This window comes from Terrapene carolina, unplaced genomic scaffold, assembly GCF_002925995.2.
Source record: "Terrapene carolina triunguis isolate 2854851 unplaced genomic scaffold, T_m_triunguis-2.0 Scaffold193, whole genome shotgun sequence".
NCBI lineage: Eukaryota > Metazoa > Chordata > Testudines > Emydidae > Terrapene > Terrapene triunguis.
The window spans coordinates 4849487-4868368 of NW_020664544.1; the positions used below are offsets into that span (position 1 = coordinate 4849487).

The 18882-nt window shown below is 44.2% G+C and overlaps 1 protein-coding gene across 1 annotated transcript in view; it reads left to right on the top strand.

Moving 5' to 3' along the window:
- LOC112109265 (puromycin-sensitive aminopeptidase) overlaps positions 1 to 17835 on the top strand; it is a 60854-nt gene extending 43019 nt beyond the window's left edge. The window contains exons 14-23 of the mRNA XM_024203706.2: positions 2002 to 2065; positions 2992 to 3131; positions 8079 to 8213; positions 9676 to 9895; positions 10519 to 10661; positions 11955 to 12011; positions 12541 to 12648; positions 13182 to 13337; positions 13447 to 13494; positions 16432 to 17835. Coding sequence (XP_024059474.1) covers positions 2002 to 2065; positions 2992 to 3131; positions 8079 to 8213; positions 9676 to 9895; positions 10519 to 10661; positions 11955 to 12011; positions 12541 to 12648; positions 13182 to 13337; positions 13447 to 13494; positions 16432 to 16584 — 1224 coding nt within the window. The 3' untranslated portion in view covers positions 16585 to 17835. The remainder of the gene's footprint in view (positions 1 to 2001; positions 2066 to 2991; positions 3132 to 8078; positions 8214 to 9675; positions 9896 to 10518; positions 10662 to 11954; positions 12012 to 12540; positions 12649 to 13181; positions 13338 to 13446; positions 13495 to 16431) is intronic.
- The last annotated feature ends 1047 nt before the right edge of the window (positions 17836 to 18882 follow it).

Consider the following 18882-nt stretch of genomic DNA (forward strand, 5'->3'; position numbering starts at 1 on the left):
TGCCAAGTTGGCATGCATTAGCTTGGGAAAAGTGCTGCCTGACAAATTTTGCCTGACTCAGGCAGGCTTTGAGGACCAGCACTGTGTAGCTAATGTGCCCAAGCTCCAGTAGAGGAGAAGTTCTCCCTCCAATAGCTGTGCTAATGGACCACTTCCTGCCTTAACTGAAGAGCGTTTGATTGCACTTCTGACTGTATTTTTGTGAGCATTTAATCTCCAAGATATGTGCTATATAACCAATTTGTCAATCCTTCAAACCATTGGAAGCCTCATTTCCCTTCAGACTGTGGCAAAGCTGTCTCTGCCTCTACTCTTCATTAGTATTTTTATTACCTCTCTATTCTAGGAGTCCACCTGTAAAATGTCATTGCATGTAAATGATACTTTTTCTTCCAAAGCCTTTGACCTTAGCCCAGCACTGCTGTAACAGGCAATCTTCCGATGATATGAGTGCTCTTGTTCCTGTTAATTACAAGAAGCAGGAAACGACTTCCTGATACTATTCTTTTCAGATTAGTCGTTCCAGGCACCAAATACCTGTTTCACTTTTCTGACTTGGCAGTTATCACCACTGCTGTAGTTGGGATTCTCTTGCATCTGATTTTCCTAAAATGAACATTTTTTTCTTTGCCTATTTTTTCCCTTTTGTGTCTTGTCTTTACATTTGAATAGCCTTACAGAATCATACTATACCAGGGATTAAAATATATGGACTTCTTTCTATCACCTGTTGTTTGAATTTTTTTATCTATTGGTTTCTAGAATATATTAGATAAAAGTGCTTTTCTGCACTGAAGACACTTAACTGCCACGGTTACAGTTTGTCAGTCTTGGAGTAGGTGAGCCTGTGAAGAATGACCCTATTGTACTCCCAGTAGGCTTTCAGCATTGGTACAGATGAAGGACATGTTTGAATTTCAGCTGCTTTGATTCTGGTTCTCTGTGCCTGCAGTTATGGGACAGGCTGGGGACTTCAGATGAGGAACTCATACCTTAGTGACAACTGGAGGCCACTCTTGATGAATGGAGATTTCAGCTCCACTATCATTTTGGGGAATAATAATCAAATTAGGGGTGTTTCTAGTGGGGTTCTGCAGGGACTGGCACGAGGCTCACCACGGTTCAACATGTTCATCAATGCTCTGGAAGTAAATGTAAAATGGCTGCTGATAAAATTTGCGGCTAACCCAAAGCTTAGCGGAATGATAACATATGACACCAGGGCAGTGATACTGGATGGCTTGGTAAGATGAGCCTGTTCCAACAAAAATGCGTTTTAATATAGCCAAATGCAGAATTATACTTCTAGGAACAAGGAATGCAAGCCATGCCTACGGAATGGGGGACTGCATCCTGGAAAGCAGTGATTTAGAGGTCAGAACGGACAAGCTACTCAACATGATCTCCCAGTGTGATGCTGTGGCAAAAAGGGCTAACGCAATCCTTGGATGTATAAACAGGGAAGTAGTGAGTTAGGAGTAAGGAGGTGATTTTAGCTCTATACAACACTGGGGAGACCAATACGGGAATACTGCATGCAGCATTAACCTTTGGAGCAAACTGCCAAGGGGGATGTGGCAGATTCTCAATCTCTTGGTGTCTTGATTTGTAGACCGGATGCCTTTTTAGAAGATACGCTTTTGCCACATACAAGTGATTGTGCTTAATATAGGGGTAACTGGGTAAAATTGAATAGCCTGTGCTATGCAGAAGGTCAGACTAGATGATCTAGAAGTCCCTTCTGGCCTTAAACTCTATGGATCTTTAAATGTGCTGGGACTCTGCCCTGAATCTAGTGAATGATACCCTAGTATCCATTTCCAGTTGTGTTGCTTGCTAGTTTAAAAAAAAAAAACACCACCTCTGCCCCAATTGAGTGGGAGAAGGGGAACTGGAAAAAAAAAAACATTTTCCAGTTATTCTGAGTTTTCATGACAATGTTCTTCCATCATGGAAGTTTTTGAAATCGATACTACTCTAGCATTTATTTTCCATTTTTAGCAAGAAGAGGACAAAGTTCTGAAGTTAGTCCAGAAGAAGTTCTGTGCCAGTGGACCATATAGCGGTAAGATGAAGGCTAATAGCAGGAGTCGAGCCGTGCATCATATTGTATGCCGCGCCAGCACTTCCGTGAAACTCAACTCTTGCACTGTCTGATTGCACAGGCAGGTGCCCTTTTAGGATTTAGATATTTTTTTAAATACTTGTTAAAACCCAAAGTTAAGCTAAGCCCTGGGTGCTCTTGCATTTTTAGAGTATGTCTATGCTGCAAAGAAAAACCCAGCACCGAGTCTCAGAGCCCAGGTGGATTGACTCAGCCTCACTGGGTGTGGGGTTAAAAATAACAGTGTAGACGCTTGGGCTTGGGCTGAAGCCCAGATTCTGACACCTACGGCAGGGAAGGAATCGGAGCCCAAATGTCTCCACTGCGGTGTTAGCCCCAAGCGCTCCACGAGCCTGAGTCAGTCGACCTAGGCTCTGAGAGTTCTTCCTCAGCAGTGTAGATGTATCCTGAGTCTGCATGTTATTATCACATATATGGGGGAGAGACTTGCACCTGTAAAATGCTTTTATATTATCGTAGTAAGATGTTTAAACCTTTGTTCAATATCCAGTCTAGGGCCTTGACTGCCATCTTAAAGAGCTCATCTTATGGGCCTCAGTAACCGAGTAAATTCTCCATGTATAAGAGCAAGCACAAGCTTGTCGTTTATCATTTAAGTAGCTACAACTGCTGGTTAGCTACTGCGTGTACAGAAATTAAAATGTTTTATTTCAGAAGTGATATATGGACTCCAGTTGTCAGATTCTAAAATGATCCTTTTCTCTCAGAATCGTTGCCATTTTTCTGACTGTCAGAATAAGCTGACTTTAAACTGTTGTGTTCAATTGGCCACTGAAACCTGCTGGAACATCAGCCTGAACCTCTGTGTCGAGTAGTGTCTGCTACCTCCTTTCCTCAGGCTTCATTTTTTCCTTTCCCATGTTTAGGGGAGGACTGCCCTCTATGGATGGTCCCCATTAGTATTTGTACAAGCGATGACCCCAGCTGTGCCAAAATGCAAGTGCTGATGGACAAGCCAGAGCTGACGTTGGTTTTGAAAGATGTTAAACCAGGCCAGTGGGTGAAGGTGAGTTTGTGCAGAAGGGAACATATGCATGAGACTTAAATTCAATCTCACTGAGATGTTCCATTATGCTTCATTCGGTCTATTTGTTTTCCTTTCCTACTCTTTTGTGTTGCAAGCTTGCTGTGCTTCTGGTGGGTCTTGTCGGTTGCATTACCCTGCACTGGCTCTGCTCCATAGTGCTTGCTTAGTGAGGTCCTTTCCCTTTGAGGGTTTGCTTCCAAGAGCCTTCTAGACAACGTAAACTCAGACCAATTAGGAGTCCACGCTTGGAAAAGCTGAGTGATGCCATTAAACTGAGGCAGCTTTTGAATTGAACTGTGGTGGCTTCTTGTGCATCCCCATAGCAACCACAGCTTAACTAAGCCCATCCTGGCCAAAAATAGTCCTGTTTATCTTTCATGAGTGTGTAGAGTTTTTACTGGCTATTACCAGGCCAATACAGATCTGCAAGTGAAAAATTCAGCGTTAAGGTCTTCTGTAGATAGTGGTGCGTGTATCAGAATCTAAATGTCAAAACTGAAAAACACTTACCTTGTTGGATTGCTGTCATATGAACTACTTAGGTTAAGGAATAATCATTCTTAAGGTAGAGAAGTACTTTGAAAGGTGACTCCATGAAATAACATTATGGGCCAGTCTCTCACTGATTCCATATCAAATGGGCGCTGTCCCATTCTCAACCTTCAGCTACTAAACACCTTAATCAGGAAATCCAAATTCCATACGGTAACACTGGTATCGATTATCCCATCTCTCCCCCACGGGGCCTGGTTTGTGGCTCTTGGCATTGATGCCTACTTCCACATCGACATTCATCCGGCCCACCAGAAATTTCTCCATTTCCAGCTAGAACATCACCACTACCAATTCCACGTCCTCCCTTTCGTCATAGCAACGGGTCCGTGAGTCTTCATGAAAGTCTTTGCCATCATAGCAGCACAAATACGCTGCCTCGGCTACTCTGTGTACTCCTACCTGGACAAATGAATCCTTGTCACGCTATCCCGACAAGAACTCACCTCTGCCATCCTCACCTTCGCACTTTCCTGACATCTCTAGGTATTTGCATCAGTGAGGACAAGTCAGTGCTCCTGTCTACACAGATGATTCTGTTTGTTGGGGCATGGCTCGACTCCATTGTGGCATGAGCCTTCCTCCCGATGGACGGCCACTCTGAGAGCCATAATTGCAGACCTGCATCTCAAGCCGCGCACCACGGTCTGCTGTTCTCTCTCTCTCTCTCTCTCTCTCTCTCTCTCTCCTTGGACATACCTCCGTCACACCACACACAAGTCTGCACGTGTGTCCCCCACCTGTGGCTCCTCTCCATCTACATACCCAACAAGGACCATTTGGGGCCAGAATTGTTGTTCTGCAAACAGTTCTGGCCTCCCTCATGTGGTGGACTGATTCTTCCAAGGTCATGGTTGGGACCCCCTTCATCCTTCCCACCCTGCAGGCCACTATCACAACAGACACCTCCCTTGCGGGTTGGGGAGCCCATCTAGACCATCACACAGTCCAGGAGGGTTGGATGCCACAAGAGATCAGAATGCACATAAATGTGCTGGAACTGAGGGCAGTCCGTTTTGCATGCCAGGCATTTCTTCCTCTCATCTGGTCTCGGCACATTCAATTGCTCTACAACAACATCGCAGCGGTCGTGTACATCAAGCCGGGTGGTGCCAAGTCTCCCGCCTTCTGCACTGAGTCCATTCACTTTTGGAACTGGTGCATCAAACACCACATGACGCTCCAAGCCACATACCTCCCAGGCACCCAAAATTCCCTAGCTGACACACTCAGAAGGACTCTACCTTGACCATGAGTGGGAGTTACACAAAGTCACACTCTGATACGTCTTCCATAAATGGTGCATCCCACGGGGGCCTCTTTGCTAACCGAAAGCTGCCCCTTTATTGCTGTGGGGAGCCATAGGGGAAGATTCACAGGGCGACACTCTTCTCTCCTAGACGGGTGACCTCCGCTATGCCCTTTGCCCTCATTCCCCTCCTCCCACAAGTGTTATGCAAGATCTGACGGGACCAAGCTACCGTCATACTTGTAGACCTGTTCTGGCCACACCAGTTCTGGTTCACGGACTTCCTCATACTCTCCACTCACTCGCCGCTTTGCCTCCGCTCACTCCCGGATCTCCTGACACAAGATCAGGGCCAGGTTCGGCACCCTAATCCAGACACTTTTCACCTCGGCCTGGTATTTGGATGGGGCTCAAGGGTAGACAGAGCCTGCTACACCCCAGTGTGAGGCATCCTTAACCAAAGCAGGAGGGCATCCCCCAGGGCCAGCTACCGAGCTACGTGGCAACAGTTCATCTCGTGGGCTCTCTGCCATCAACACCCACCGAGTGTGATATTTATCGTCCTCGACTACTTTCTTGATCTCAAAATGTCAGGCCTTTTCAATTGCAAAACCTCTGAGTCCATTTGGTGGCACTCGGTGCCCCTCACTCTTCCCTCCCCCATGGACAACGCCTCTGTGTTTACACATCTTACCACCATCCGTTTCATGAAGGGTTTACTCAATACCTTCCTGCCAGTACTCAAGCTCACATCCCTGTGGGACCTTAACCTCGTTCTCTCCACCCTCGCAAAGCCACCTTTTGAGCCGCTGGCAACGTGCTCCCTCTCTCACCTCTCCATGAAGGTGATATTTTTGTTGGCCATCACCTCAGCTAGATGGGTCAGTGAGCTGGTGGCCATGATGGCAGATTGCCCTTATAGATTGCCCCATGATGGAGTCATGGCACACTCTACGCAAGCAAAAGCAGCCATGTCAGTCTGGCTCACGGATGTCTCGTAGTAAGACATCTGTCATGCAGCAACTGGCGCTCCATACACACGTTCACGTCTCACTATGCCATCGCCCAAGCGGCGGCTGCAGGTGCTGCTGTAGGCCATGCCATACTGCAGACTGCCTGTCCTCGCACCTGCCTTCGCACTGCTCACTACTCACCTTGTATGGAATATGCATAGGGACTATCACTCAAAGAGGAGAGGAGGTTGCTTACCTCTAATTGGAGGTTCTTCGAGATGTGTGGTCCCTATTTGTATTCCAATACCTGCCCTCAATCCCCTCTGCTGCTGACTGGAGTACTCAGCAGTAAGAGGGATACTGGAGAGGCGTTGATCCACACAACCTATTATACCCTCGGCTGCGAGCATGAGGGGATGTACGACGCACGTGTTGGTCAACAGGCACTGCTAAGAAAACTTTCCGGACTCAGGTGCATGGCGCACATGTGCACCCACATATGGAATACACATAGGGACCACACATCTCGAAGAACCTCCAGTTACAGGTAAGTAACATCCTCTTTTCCTGCTGGCAGTTCTGCAAGTTCACCTTGGAATCAGAGAATGAAGCTGAGTTCCTTCCTTCTCTCCAGTAATAAGGATGCATAACTTAAAAGACAATGGACTTACACGTTTGTCAGTGAGGGCGGGACTTGAACTGCGATATCTGTGATAGTTAGTGATGCCTGAGAAGGAAGGAACCCAACCCAAGGTGAACTTGTAAGGCTAGCAGGTAACAAAAACCATAGTTGTGTTTGTAAACTGAGATCATTTGATATGGACTCAGTGAGACACATCTGGAACCCTACAATGTCATTTCAGAGTCACTTTTCAGAATAGAGCTGCATGGTGGTGCTTGATCTCTGGTCCTGTGGCGTTCAAGGGTTGTTCTATTTGTGGTGTGTTGGGACTTGACAGATTTGACTCCTGCTTGTTTCAGTTGTGTTACTATCTTCTTGAGAAGAGATTTTGCATTCCTCTTACTGGCTAGAGGAGGAACACTGCATCCTTGGATTCCAACACAGGGAATTCTAAGAGGTTTAAAGTGGGGAGTGTAGGGCCCTGGGTGGGCTTCACCAAGATTAACCTTCAGATGTGCCTGTTGAGAATGGGAGAAGCAGAGTTGAGATCATATTGTCTGAAATATCACTTCCTCGCCCTTCTGAGAGAGAATCACCATCCTTTGTTTTGCTTCGCTAAATCAGCCCACTGCCTGGTGCAGTTACACCTGCAGAGGTATGAACTTCCCTCTGTCCTGTTTGGGTGATAAATTCAAAGCCTGGCTGAGCTCATTTATATCTTAACACGGTTAAACCAGCCCAGACGTGTGAACACCCAGCTTGAGTCACTGAAATGTAATATTATTTCAGCTGACATGCAGTTTATCACGTTTACTTACCACACAGCACTTTTACACAGGACAGAGAAGTTTAGTTGTCTTTCTGCCGGAAGTAGAAAGAGATCTGCAAACTTGATTTGGATGGTTTCTAAATATTGCACTGGCATTGCCAGTATCAGAATTGAATTGAGCTGGTTGTGGAGTGACGTTAGATACCGCAGTTTTTGTTCTTCCTCTGTACTTAGATGTGTGTCTACACTGCAGTCCCTTTCGCTGATTCCTCCAAGACCCAGAATGCTGCAGTCTGCCTTCAGACATATACAGATGCATGTCCATGTCACCCCATCCTCAAACAGCTCCACTGACACTCTGTTCGCTTTAGGCTTCCATTCAGAATTGCTCTCCTTGTTATGGAGTTGATCCAGTCTACCTCATGGAGCTAGTTTCTCTCTGCTCTCTTCCCCACTAATTTTAAATACTAGCCTCTGTCTCCCCCACATAAACTCACCACTGATGGTGCAAGAGCTTTCACCTCTGCCGCTCCTGCCATTCTGGATATCTCTGCTTCAGCACACCTTATTTCAGATCTGTTCTCCCTTGATCATACCTCTTAATTTCTTTTTCCCTCTGTGCTGTGCAAAATAGTTACGATTTTTAAATGACTGCATGGCTGATTCTGCTGCATGTACAGACAAAGACTATTTGAAAACTGTTTCCATATACTCCAGAAGGACAACAGTGTGCTTATTTATTCAGTGCTGGTAATGTTGATTTTGTTTTGGTGTATTTCAGTTAAACCTGGGAACAGTAGGGTTTTATCGTACTCAGTACAGCCCTGACATGCTGGAGAGTTTAATACCAGCGATCCAAGACCTCTCCCTACCCCCTGTGGACAGGCTTGGGCTGCAGAATGATCTCTTCTCTCTGGTGAGCAACATGCTTCCTGCCCCGGGTTGTCCGCTTTGCAGATGATGATGAACGAGAACTACAGTTACTGTAGCTATCAGTGTCTGAAGAGCCAGGCTCTGTTCCTGGAGTCAAAGCACCTTTGGGATTACTGCATACAGAGGATTATTAATGAGCTTTGCAAGTTAGAACTTGTACTATAAATTTAAATCCTGTGGCACGAACCTGAGCCTGCAACTCTGTTTTGCTGTTTCCTGCAGGGGTGTTTCACACTTAGTGTTTTTTATAAACAAATAGTATCTGGAAAACTTCCCTTGCTTCTCTCACCTGGGTCAGGATTAGTTCCTGATCCCTAAAAGGGTTTTGAGTAAAGGGCTTGTTGGGGAAGCTTGTCAACTGTCTTCCCTCTGGGGACAGAATCCATTTTTATGTCCCACATACTATACACTTCTTTTTGAAACTGCATAGGGTTTGAGCATTAGATATGAAACAGTCGACCCCCCTTCTCCTTTCCTGAAATTGGCTGGATAAGGTTCTCTTTTGCTGAAAGAAATGACTGGTGGTTTTGGACACAGTGTCAAAGCACAGATTTGCATTAAAGCAAGGTGTACCAGCTTTGAGTATCACCTTTAGAAGATACAAATGTCCCATGAGGTGGGCTCTTGGAGCAGTTAGCGCCTGTAACTGAAGTCATACTTTCTTATATTGCCGGTCAGCAATCAGTTGAGGGATTTAAACACAATTTTGAGACTATATTGATTTCCTGCAACTTTAGAGATAGAAATAGTCTTAGGCTTGTAAAGTATGCCACGGTTTAGCTGCTACAGTTTTTAAGGAGAAGCTGTCAGTCGTTTTGGCCCGTAGCTTAGGTATTGTAAACTGCTCGGAACAAAAATATTTTCATGACACTTTTTAAAAAACAGTTATTTAATTCTTTTCTCATAGTGCTGGAAACAACCATTTTGTGCTAGCGCACAAGAACTGGGAAATGAAACTGACTTCCCTAGTTTCCCTGTCCCAACTGAACGAAGGGCAAAAAGTAAACAGCAAAAATGGTAACAAGTAAAATTTAGATGTTTAATCCAAAATGAGGTTTCAGTGGACACAGAATCTGACAGGGAGAAAGGAAGGTCTCGGGGGCGGGGGGTTCTGTTTTCAGCCCTAACACAAACATACTGTGACTTTGAGAAAGTTGCTTAAGCTCTGTCCCTCGATTTTTCCCATTATTATCCTTAGCCTCCTTTTTATAAAGTGCTTTGTCTGCAGTTCAGTGCACTCTGGGTGCTGTGTATTATTAATAAGGCAGGTGAGAAACTCTCGATAGACCCATCTTGACACCATCTTTTTCCACACACAAGTGCAGCTCACATTCAGACCCTGTAGACTGTGAAGAGGAAAGAATGTTAAATAACTATGTGGTGAACTATTGACTGTTTCAGTTCTGTTTGGAGATGAGATTAATTTGTCTCTTTTCCTCTCCCAGGCCCGAGCTGGAATCATTAGCACTGTAGATGTTCTAAAAGTCATGGAGGCTTTTGTGAATGAGCCCAATTATACTGTGTGGAGCGACCTGAGCTGTAACCTGGGGATTCTCTCAACTCTCTTGTCCCACACAGACTTCTATGAGGAAATCCAGGTGTTTGTGAAAGATGTCTTTTCACCCATAGGAGAGAGGCTGGGATGGGACCCCAAACCTGGAGAGGGTAGGAGATTTTTTTATGCTATGGAATTTAATAGTGGTTTTGAAATACTGCTATATGGTGAATAGATTAAAAATTTTGGGGGGTGCAAAGCATTTTGAGGGGTGGGGCAGTGCTGCTGGTGTGTTTAGAAAAATGTTCCTCGTGTTTTCCTGCTGCAGTTAAAGCCAGCTGACATGGTAAAATCCATCTCAGCATGATTCTGTGCACCTTGAAAGGTCTCTTACCCTAGCTATGAGTCTGATAGTGCAAAGATTGCAAGGCCAATGAAAAACTTTATGCATGCACTACTTGTCCTGGACTAATCTGAGTCATTGTTGTAGCAAAGCACTGACAGGTATAATCCCCATTTGAGCCTAACTTCAGTTAGGCCAGATTACAGATCTAACTATTTGTGTCTAGCCTTCAAAATCCCCTTCTCATGAACCTCTACTCAAAAATCAATGCACTCTCCAGCAGAACCAGGGGAGTGGAAAAGATCTAGCTTTTTTACACAGATTACAAGGATGTGGGAGAGAAGATGATTGGGCATTTATAGCCTGCCCTAATGGCTGTAGGTCGTGAATGGAGCTGCTTAAATATTGTCCCAAATTAATTTTTCTCTCTTCCTTACCCTTGTTTATCAGGTCATCTGGATGCACTTCTGAGGGGCCTGGTTTTGGGAAAACTAGGAAAAGCTGGGCATAAGGCAACATTAGAAGAAGCGCGACGTCGGTTTAAGGACCACGTAGAAGGAAAACACATCCTGTCAGCTGACCTGAGAAGTCCTGTAGGTTACTGTGAACTCTACTTCCTAATGGAGCCAATCCCATTTTCACTCTGCCTCTTGTTCTGTACCAAACTGTTGTATTTACGGTGACCAGAATTAGTATGAGTCCCATACTGCAGCACTGCCTGCCTAGGTTTTTGTCCCTGAATTAGGTTTGTACAGAGCAGATCTTGCCTTTTGTTTTTGGAATTTTGCTTCTAGCAAGTTTGCAATCCTCCTCATTGCTTTGGAACTTATTAGTGAACTGATCCCCATCCCCTTTGGCAAGCTAGCAGAAATCAGTGCCGCAGAATTAAGGTTGCTTGGTAAATGCATTTCTGCTGTGCCCTATATTGAATTGTGGCTGGCTCCAAGTCAGTAATTCAGAGTTTAATCCTTAAATTGCTGGCTTTCTCCAGGCAGCTGACTGAATGCTTATAGGTGTTTAGTCTCATGAGGACTAAAATGCTTTATTTAACTGAAATAATTGGGCTCAACATAGGAGTATTTGGATAAAATTCAGTGGCCTGTGATATATAGGAGGTGAGAGCAGATGATCTAATGGTCCCATCTGGCCTTAAACTCTGTTAATCTTTGTATATCTGTCACCAGTGAGTTAATGTAGTTTAATAAAACATTTACTCTTTCACTAGTATGCTATTTAGCATGTCTAAGGGAAGTGCCACAAAAACCCTAATGATCTCTATCCCCAGATCAGGGGTTGAAAATCACATTGGTCTGAGACTGACTAGATCAAAGGGTTGATAACAGTTTTAAGATCAGATATCTTGTGAATTACCAGAACCAGGAATGGTTTGTGCCTTATCCCACTGGAAATCACTTCACTGTCATCGCTTTCTTGCGACTGCCTCCTGGCACCACTGTCCCATGTTTAATTTCCAACATGATTTTAGCAGCCAAAATCTCTCTCTCCCTTTTCTAGTTAGATTAAAGCTTGACAGCATTTTTTAAAGTATTGATTTTTAGCTTTGAGGTGTCCTGAAGTGTGACTTGAAGCAGGAGGGCAAGGAGTAAGACAGATCTTTAAAGTCCACTAGCTTGTGACTTGCTGCGGCTGGGCCAGTACAGATCTTTTCGGGACCAGTAAACTTCTCCAAGATCTGGTCTCAGACCACTGATGAGAGAAATTTTATTATTGCAGATCGCTTATATTGTAAGAGAACTCCTACGGGTACTCTTGTGTATAATATCTTACCTATAGCCTATTCATCCATGTTGCCATCTTTTCCTCTGTCTTTCCATTTCTAAAAGCCTGCTTTTCAAGGAACCTTCCTTGTTTGTGTTCTCTCTTAGGTATATGTAACTGTTTTGAAGCATGGAGATGGTGCTACTTTAGACACTATGCTAAAGGTGAGTGCGCTCTTGTTGCCTTATGTTCCTGTCACCTCAAGATCTGTCCATTTATACAGCCAGGAACTAAATGTTCTTCCTCACAAACTGATCTATGAGGCAGTTTGTCTGAAGCTAGTGTCGCTCCCATCTTCTGCAGTGACGTGGAAACTAGTTTGCCACAGTACTGTTTGGTTACAAATAGTGTTAAGGTGCCATCTAGTGGGCTCCTACACCTGTTTTCTTAAAACAATGTACCATTGCTCAAAGGAGTGGTGCCTGCTTGACCCTATGTAAACTTTGTGGTGAGTAGTCCAGTGCAGATTACCAGTTGGCTATATGCCCCATTGCTGGGCAGATAATGTGGAGAGCTGTGGGAGTATTCATAGCCGCGTAGTACCACATGTCCACTTCATAATCTCCTATACTTGAGTGCCAGCCATGCAGCTCCAGTATATTGCGAATGATTTACTGTACAGGGTAAGAATCCACATAAGGATTGCTCCTAATCTGTGTTGTGTTTAACATTGCTTACTCTTGTTCCCTGAAGCTACACAAACAAGCAGATATGCAGGAGGAGAAGAACCGAATTGAGCGAGTCCTCGGAGCCATCTCTCAACCTGAACTGATCCAAAAAGTTCTGACCTTTGCACTTTCGGTAAGTTATCAGATGGGTTGGTGCTTGTCTACCTCGTGGGAACAGGGCTCTTATAGAGCACCTTGAGGTAGTAGGATGGACGGCTCTAGGGTAGGGTGAAGTATCAGAACTGCTTTTGAAAAGGACCCAACAACCTTTGGCCTCGTTGCCAAATCTTCTAGAGTCGTACTGTATCCCATGGTTAATGCGGCATAGACTTCTCAAGACCCCAGTGTCAGGCCCAAGAGGGGTATCGAGGGAGAGTGTGAAGGGGTGTCACCTGTCTTTGTATTTTAATGTTCAGCCCTAGACTGAGGATCTCTGCTCTCAGGCCCCAGGGTTAGTCATTCTCCTGTTTAACTAGTGTCAGCTCTTCCTCATGGATTGGCTTGTTGTTCTCTACCTTAAAAAGCCAAAAGGTGTACAGCCTGGGAGAACAGAAGCTGATAGATGCTGTCTACAAGAGCAACCTCTGAAAAGTGCCTTGGGAAATAAAGCAAATGGTCTGTTTCCGAGGACACTGGCTTGAATGTTTGCTTCCTCCTTGTTTGCAGGAAGAGGTACGTCCCCAGGATACCGTGTCTGTTATCGGTGGAGTGGCTGGAAGCAGCAAGCAGGGGAGAAGAGCTGCCTGGAAATTTGTAAAGGACAATTGGGAGGAACTTTATAATCGCTATCAGGGTGGATTCTTAATATCCAGACTAATAAAGGTGTGTGCAGTTGCCTGGAAACTTTGGACATGTCGTTAATAACATCTAGACAGTTCTAATTAAAATGGTTCTCCGGGCTTAAAAAATAAATATTCTTATCCCTTTTCAGCTATCGGTGGATGGATTTGCAATTGATAAAATGGCTGCAGAGGTTAAGGTAAGACTCATCTTGCTTTAATCTTGTCCTCTAACATAACGAAAGAGCGACTAGCTTTCTTTGACAGAAACAGGAGTGGGGGAGCCTGAGACTCCTGATTTCAAATCCCAACTTTTTCTCTTGACTCTGCCTGTGATTTTGGGCACTTAACCTCTGTTTCTCGGGCCTTGTCAACATGAGAAAGTTTCACTGGTTTAAGTAAATGGGTTTTTAACCTGATTTAGTTGAACCAGTGCAAACCCCCTGTGTGGATGCTTACTTTGGCTTAGTTTAATCTGATGCCTATTCAAGTCAAAGTAAACTGCAATAAACCTGGCTTGAACTAGAATAAGTGTCCACATAGCTTTTTGCACCCATTTAACTAAATTGGTTTAAAATCATCCCACAAGGTAAACTGGTGCAACTTTTGTTACGTAGACTAGCCCTGTTTCCACCATTTGTAAATTGGAATTAAAACCTCCATATGTCAGAAGTGGTGGGGTGGTTAACTATCTAATGTTCCTCTTTTTATGATGTAAAGTGCCACATAAACTATAAAGCAAATTGATTATAAAGAGGCGGTAGTACCACTATAATTAAGGTGGAGACTAGCTTACTGTTTAACAGCTGATTTTTCCAACTGCTCTAAAATTCACATATTTGGATGGTCTTGAAAATCCCTGTACTTCATGGGGATCCAGGGTAGATTAGTGGTCTAAATTTGAGGTCATTTGGCCTAGGGGTTCCCAAGATATGGTCCCCTAAAATAATCATGACATCAAAATGTTATAACTTTTTTTTTGTGTGCGTACCTGGGGCTCAAACTGATCTTACTCTCTCAGGATTGATCTCAACTAATGTCTAGCTGCCACTTTCTCTCCGGAAAAGCAATGTTCAAAAAGTTAGTCAGAGTTGGACAGCAGTGTGGTTTGAGCCAGGATGAGGAGCCAGAGAGTCATTTGCCAGTGTACAGCTACATTGGGGCAAGCCGGAACGTTTGCAGACAGTCTGATGTCAGAGTATGTGGCTGGCTCAATGTGACAAGCTTCGGCCATTGAATCTGAGCGGCACCCATATACTGAGAGTTCAAGGCCTGTCCGTGGCAGCTTTCTGAAAATGTGTTGTGGACAATATTTGCTCTTTGCCTGCAGAGGCTTCTTCTGGAAAGAAATATCAGATGTCACATGGCCCTTTTTAAAACATGTCGTCGTAGCCCTGTTGGTCCCAGGGTATTAGAGAGACGTGATGAGGGAGGTAATATCTTTTATTGGACCAACTTCTCTCACCAACAGAAATTGGTCCAATAAAAGATATTACCTCACCCACATTTCCTCCTTTATTAGAACAGTCATAGCAAACCTCAAATGATATTTTTCTCCCACAAATGCTATAGAAAAATCTAACCGTGCACAAACTACAATAAACATTTAAAATGATACTCCAAGCCAAAAGACCGTTTTTGTAGACCTTTTTCATCCCTGTTAAAATGGAAATCCCTAGTCAACCATAACAGGTGGGGCTATTGCCCCATCATAATCGGCAGATTCTCCATGTCTTGATGTCTTCAGATCAAGACTGGTTGCCTTTCTGGAAGAGATACTTAAGCCAAACACAAGCTATTGGGCTCAGTATAGGGGTAACAGGGTGAAATGTAATGACCTGTGTTAGACAGGAGGTCAGACTAGATGATCTGATGGGCTCCTTTGACCTTAAATTCTACGAATCTTTAAATAATATTGCTGTCACACAGGGCCTGGAGTAGTGTTTAGTTTTGCAAGTTGGGGTCATTTGGTCAAGGGGTTTCTCAGATACAGCTCCCACCATAAGAAGTTGATTTTAATATTCAGATTGTTCTAAAACCCAGAAGCCTAGTAAGATTGTCTTGAAAATGGATGTGCCGGAGCGGGGCTGGGTTTGACTTTGGGAGATGGGGGGAAGAACACTCAGTGAGAGGAATGAGCCACGTCACACCTCTGCAATCCTCCTGTGCTGCAGGGGATTGTGCAGAAGCCCTGTCCCCTACACAAAACTCAGCCGCTTATCCTGAGAAGTGAACAGAGTACTTTGTGGTGCCGTTTCCGTCATTATTGATACTATTACCTTGCTCACTAATGTGCTAATTCTCAGTGGCTCTCCTAGTCAATAGTATGAGTTAGTGAGGTTCTGCTGTAGCAGGGAAGAGCTCACTAGTATGCAAATAAATGTAATGATTATTCATCCTTATTTCGACAGCATCCTCCACTCTGCCCCTGTAGTCAGTTAATTCTGAAATGCTAAGTAACCGTCTTTAATGGAGTGTTCTCTGGCTGGAATTGTTTCCATGTGGTCAACTTCCATTCTTCCAGGGAGTGGAGAGAAGGGCAGGTCTGCGTGCTCTCAGCAGTGCCCCTTCTCCTCTGGGACAGAGGCCCATTTAAAAGCAGCATGTTAAAAAAAATCTGACCGTTAGCGAAGGTATTAGTAATCCTAAAGGGCCTTGGGCGTAATTTAGTGTCTTCCAAGTAGCCTAGTGACATTCACACCTTGGATTTGTTTCTCATTTGCTTCCCTCCCATGATGAGATGGCTGCTGGCCCTGTCTTTGTTTCAGCGCAGTTTGCTGTCACTTGTAGTCAGTACGGAGCAGTAGATGGCTCTGTCTCAACCAGTTTGCAGAAATAATGCTGTGGATTTTCCCTACCAGAGCAGACATTTTGCTGTTCCCCTGCAGTACCTGTGGTTACACAAGTAGCCTAGCAAACTAAGAGCCCCATCCTGTGGCCTTTACTCACCCAGCTACGCTCATTGACATCATTGTCTCCTCTCGCATGAGTAAGGGCTCCCAAGGAGCTAGATACTGTGTAATCGTTGGTTTCGTAGAAATACTTTCTACCCAACTGGTGAATTTGACCATTTAAAAAAACATATTTTTGTCTGTGGGTGTTACCCCTTTATGGATGATTGTGTGTGTTTTATTCAGGCCTTCTTCGAGACTCACCCTGCTCCATCGGCAGAACGCACTGTCCAGCAGTGCTGTGAAAATATCTTGCTGAATGCAGCTTGGCTGAATCGGGACGCCGAGAGCATCCACCAATATCTTCTGCAGCGCAAGGCCCCGCCAGCCATGGTGTGAATCTGTGCATGCGGCTGCTGCAGTCCTACTGCCTCGTCAGGGGGAGAGGGAGGAGCTACCCAACAGCTGGTTCATATGCCAAGAATTTGGAGTCTTTTCTCAAAGCAATGGGGATTGGACAATGAATGTAGTTAACTGGTTCCTGCTCACACTCCAGAATTAAATTCTATTAAAAAAAAATTATCAGCAATTCAGCAAAAAAAAGTCTGTAAATATGATAGTAATAAAATAGAGCATAACAAAACTGTGAAACTTCCTCAAGCCTTGTCAGTGGTTAAAATATTTAACACCCCCTTCCTACACTCTTATTGACAGATGTTCTGTTTTTTTACATCCCCTAAAAAGGAAACCAGAGGCTCTGGGTCAGTGGAATTTTGTGATGAGTCTGGGGCAGGAATGGGTTAACACCTCTGTGTAAGACAGAGACCTAAAAGACACTGTAGTGCGCGTCGTGTGGAACAGTTCACTATGAAAGGCAGGTAGCTGGTATAACATACTCTGAATCTGTGCATAAATTCCACTTGTGTGGTTTTTGGGAGATTATTTTCCTGCAACCTCCAATCAAATCCAAGGATAGTAGGTTCCCCCCCATCCCTTCTGTGTCACCTCTTGGCAAAAAGAAAAATGTTCTGTTGCTCTTTGGTTTTTCTCCTTGGTTCCACTTGCTGATGTCCTTCTTAGAGATAAAGGAATTGTTAAAGAAACATCTTTCACAGCCACATTAAATAAGAGATCAATTCATGCAATATTTTTTTCCTTATTAAATGCACCCTCAAAATGCATGTGAATGAGGAGATAGAGTAGTGTGTGACTGGTTCCCCATAGCCACCGTTAAGGGGCGGGCACCGTTACTTGTTTAAAAGATCTAGCTTGTCCAGCCTCCTCACAGCCATAGCCACACTTGCTTTTATTTTTGTTCCTTTGCTGTGATGTTGATGGTCATTTGATTCAGAAGCCTTAAATTAGTGATAACTGGTGTGACTTAGATGAAGTCTAAGCTGTGTGCCATCATTGACTTCACAAAACAGCATGGTCTACTAATCAGACAACACCATCTAATAAACGAACGTTTGAGTTCCCACGGTTTTTTCTTTTAACAGGAATTCATATTTGGTGTGGCTTAACTGTGTTTCAGAAGGTCATCAGACTAACTGTCCGACTGCTTCCCTGAAAATTTTTGTGCTATTGTTTTAAAATAAAAAAAAAAAATTAAAACAGTTGGCGTTAATAAAAATGTCAATGTGAAATCGATGTCCTGCTTTTTGTGTTCTGTTCAAGGCCTGAAGAGGCGTTGCTGCTTCAGATTAATCGTCGCAGAAGCCCTGTATATCTTGTATAGCATTTTGCATACAGCCTATATCCCAAATATGATAGAACTAATAGCTGAGGGACAGAATTTACGAGGTGTAGACAAGGGAGAAGATTCCAAATCTCAACTGCAAACATGAGATGAAAAGTTGGGGTGGTAGAGATGCAGGAAGATGTTTAAAGGGGCAGGAGCTGCAGAGGAGCTTTTGCACCAGCAGAGGTGAGATGATCTAGCAGTGCAGAGAAAGGGGAATAAAATAGAAACTAGTTGTATAAAGACCGCTGGCGCAAGTCATCCCGGGCTTTAAAAACCAAGGCGGGAGCTTGGAGCTGAATCCTGAAATGGAAAAGGAACCACTAAAGGCGACAGAATTGGGTTAATGTGGCCATGCTTAATGTGTGTGAGAAGGGGGCAGGGAGGAGAATTTTGCATAAGCTATAGGCAGGAAAGCTGGGACTTAAAGCTACAGAAGACTGCTCAAGGCACAGATCACTTGAGCATTGATGCTGAGTCAAGGCAGTGGTGTACGTGGGTAACAGGCAGCTTTATAGCTATTGCAGATGTGGGCTATTGAGCATCTTGAGCGTATAATGGTTGGTCTGAAAAACGCCAGCATCCCTACAATTAGTGTGGCTATATAGTCAGAAATGTGATTAAAATAGGCAATCGGTCGGCTCCCTATGTGTTCTGCATCGTATCGACTTAATTTACTGACCAAAACAATTTTTTTTTCGCGGCGTCAGGGCTGCAGTGCCAGTGTAACTGCAGATGAGCAAGCTGGTTTCTCTTGTGTGCTGACAAAATAACCTGCAAAGTTCTTCCAGTGTGATCGGTGATGTATGAAGAGGAAAGAATGCTGTTTGGGTTTCTGATACCAGATGCAGCTGCTAAGTTAAGACCATCTCATTTTGACTTGTAAACGAAGCATATTTGATTTGCAAGTTATTGAGGTAGAACAACAAAAATAACAACTTTGTGGTCACTGTTCA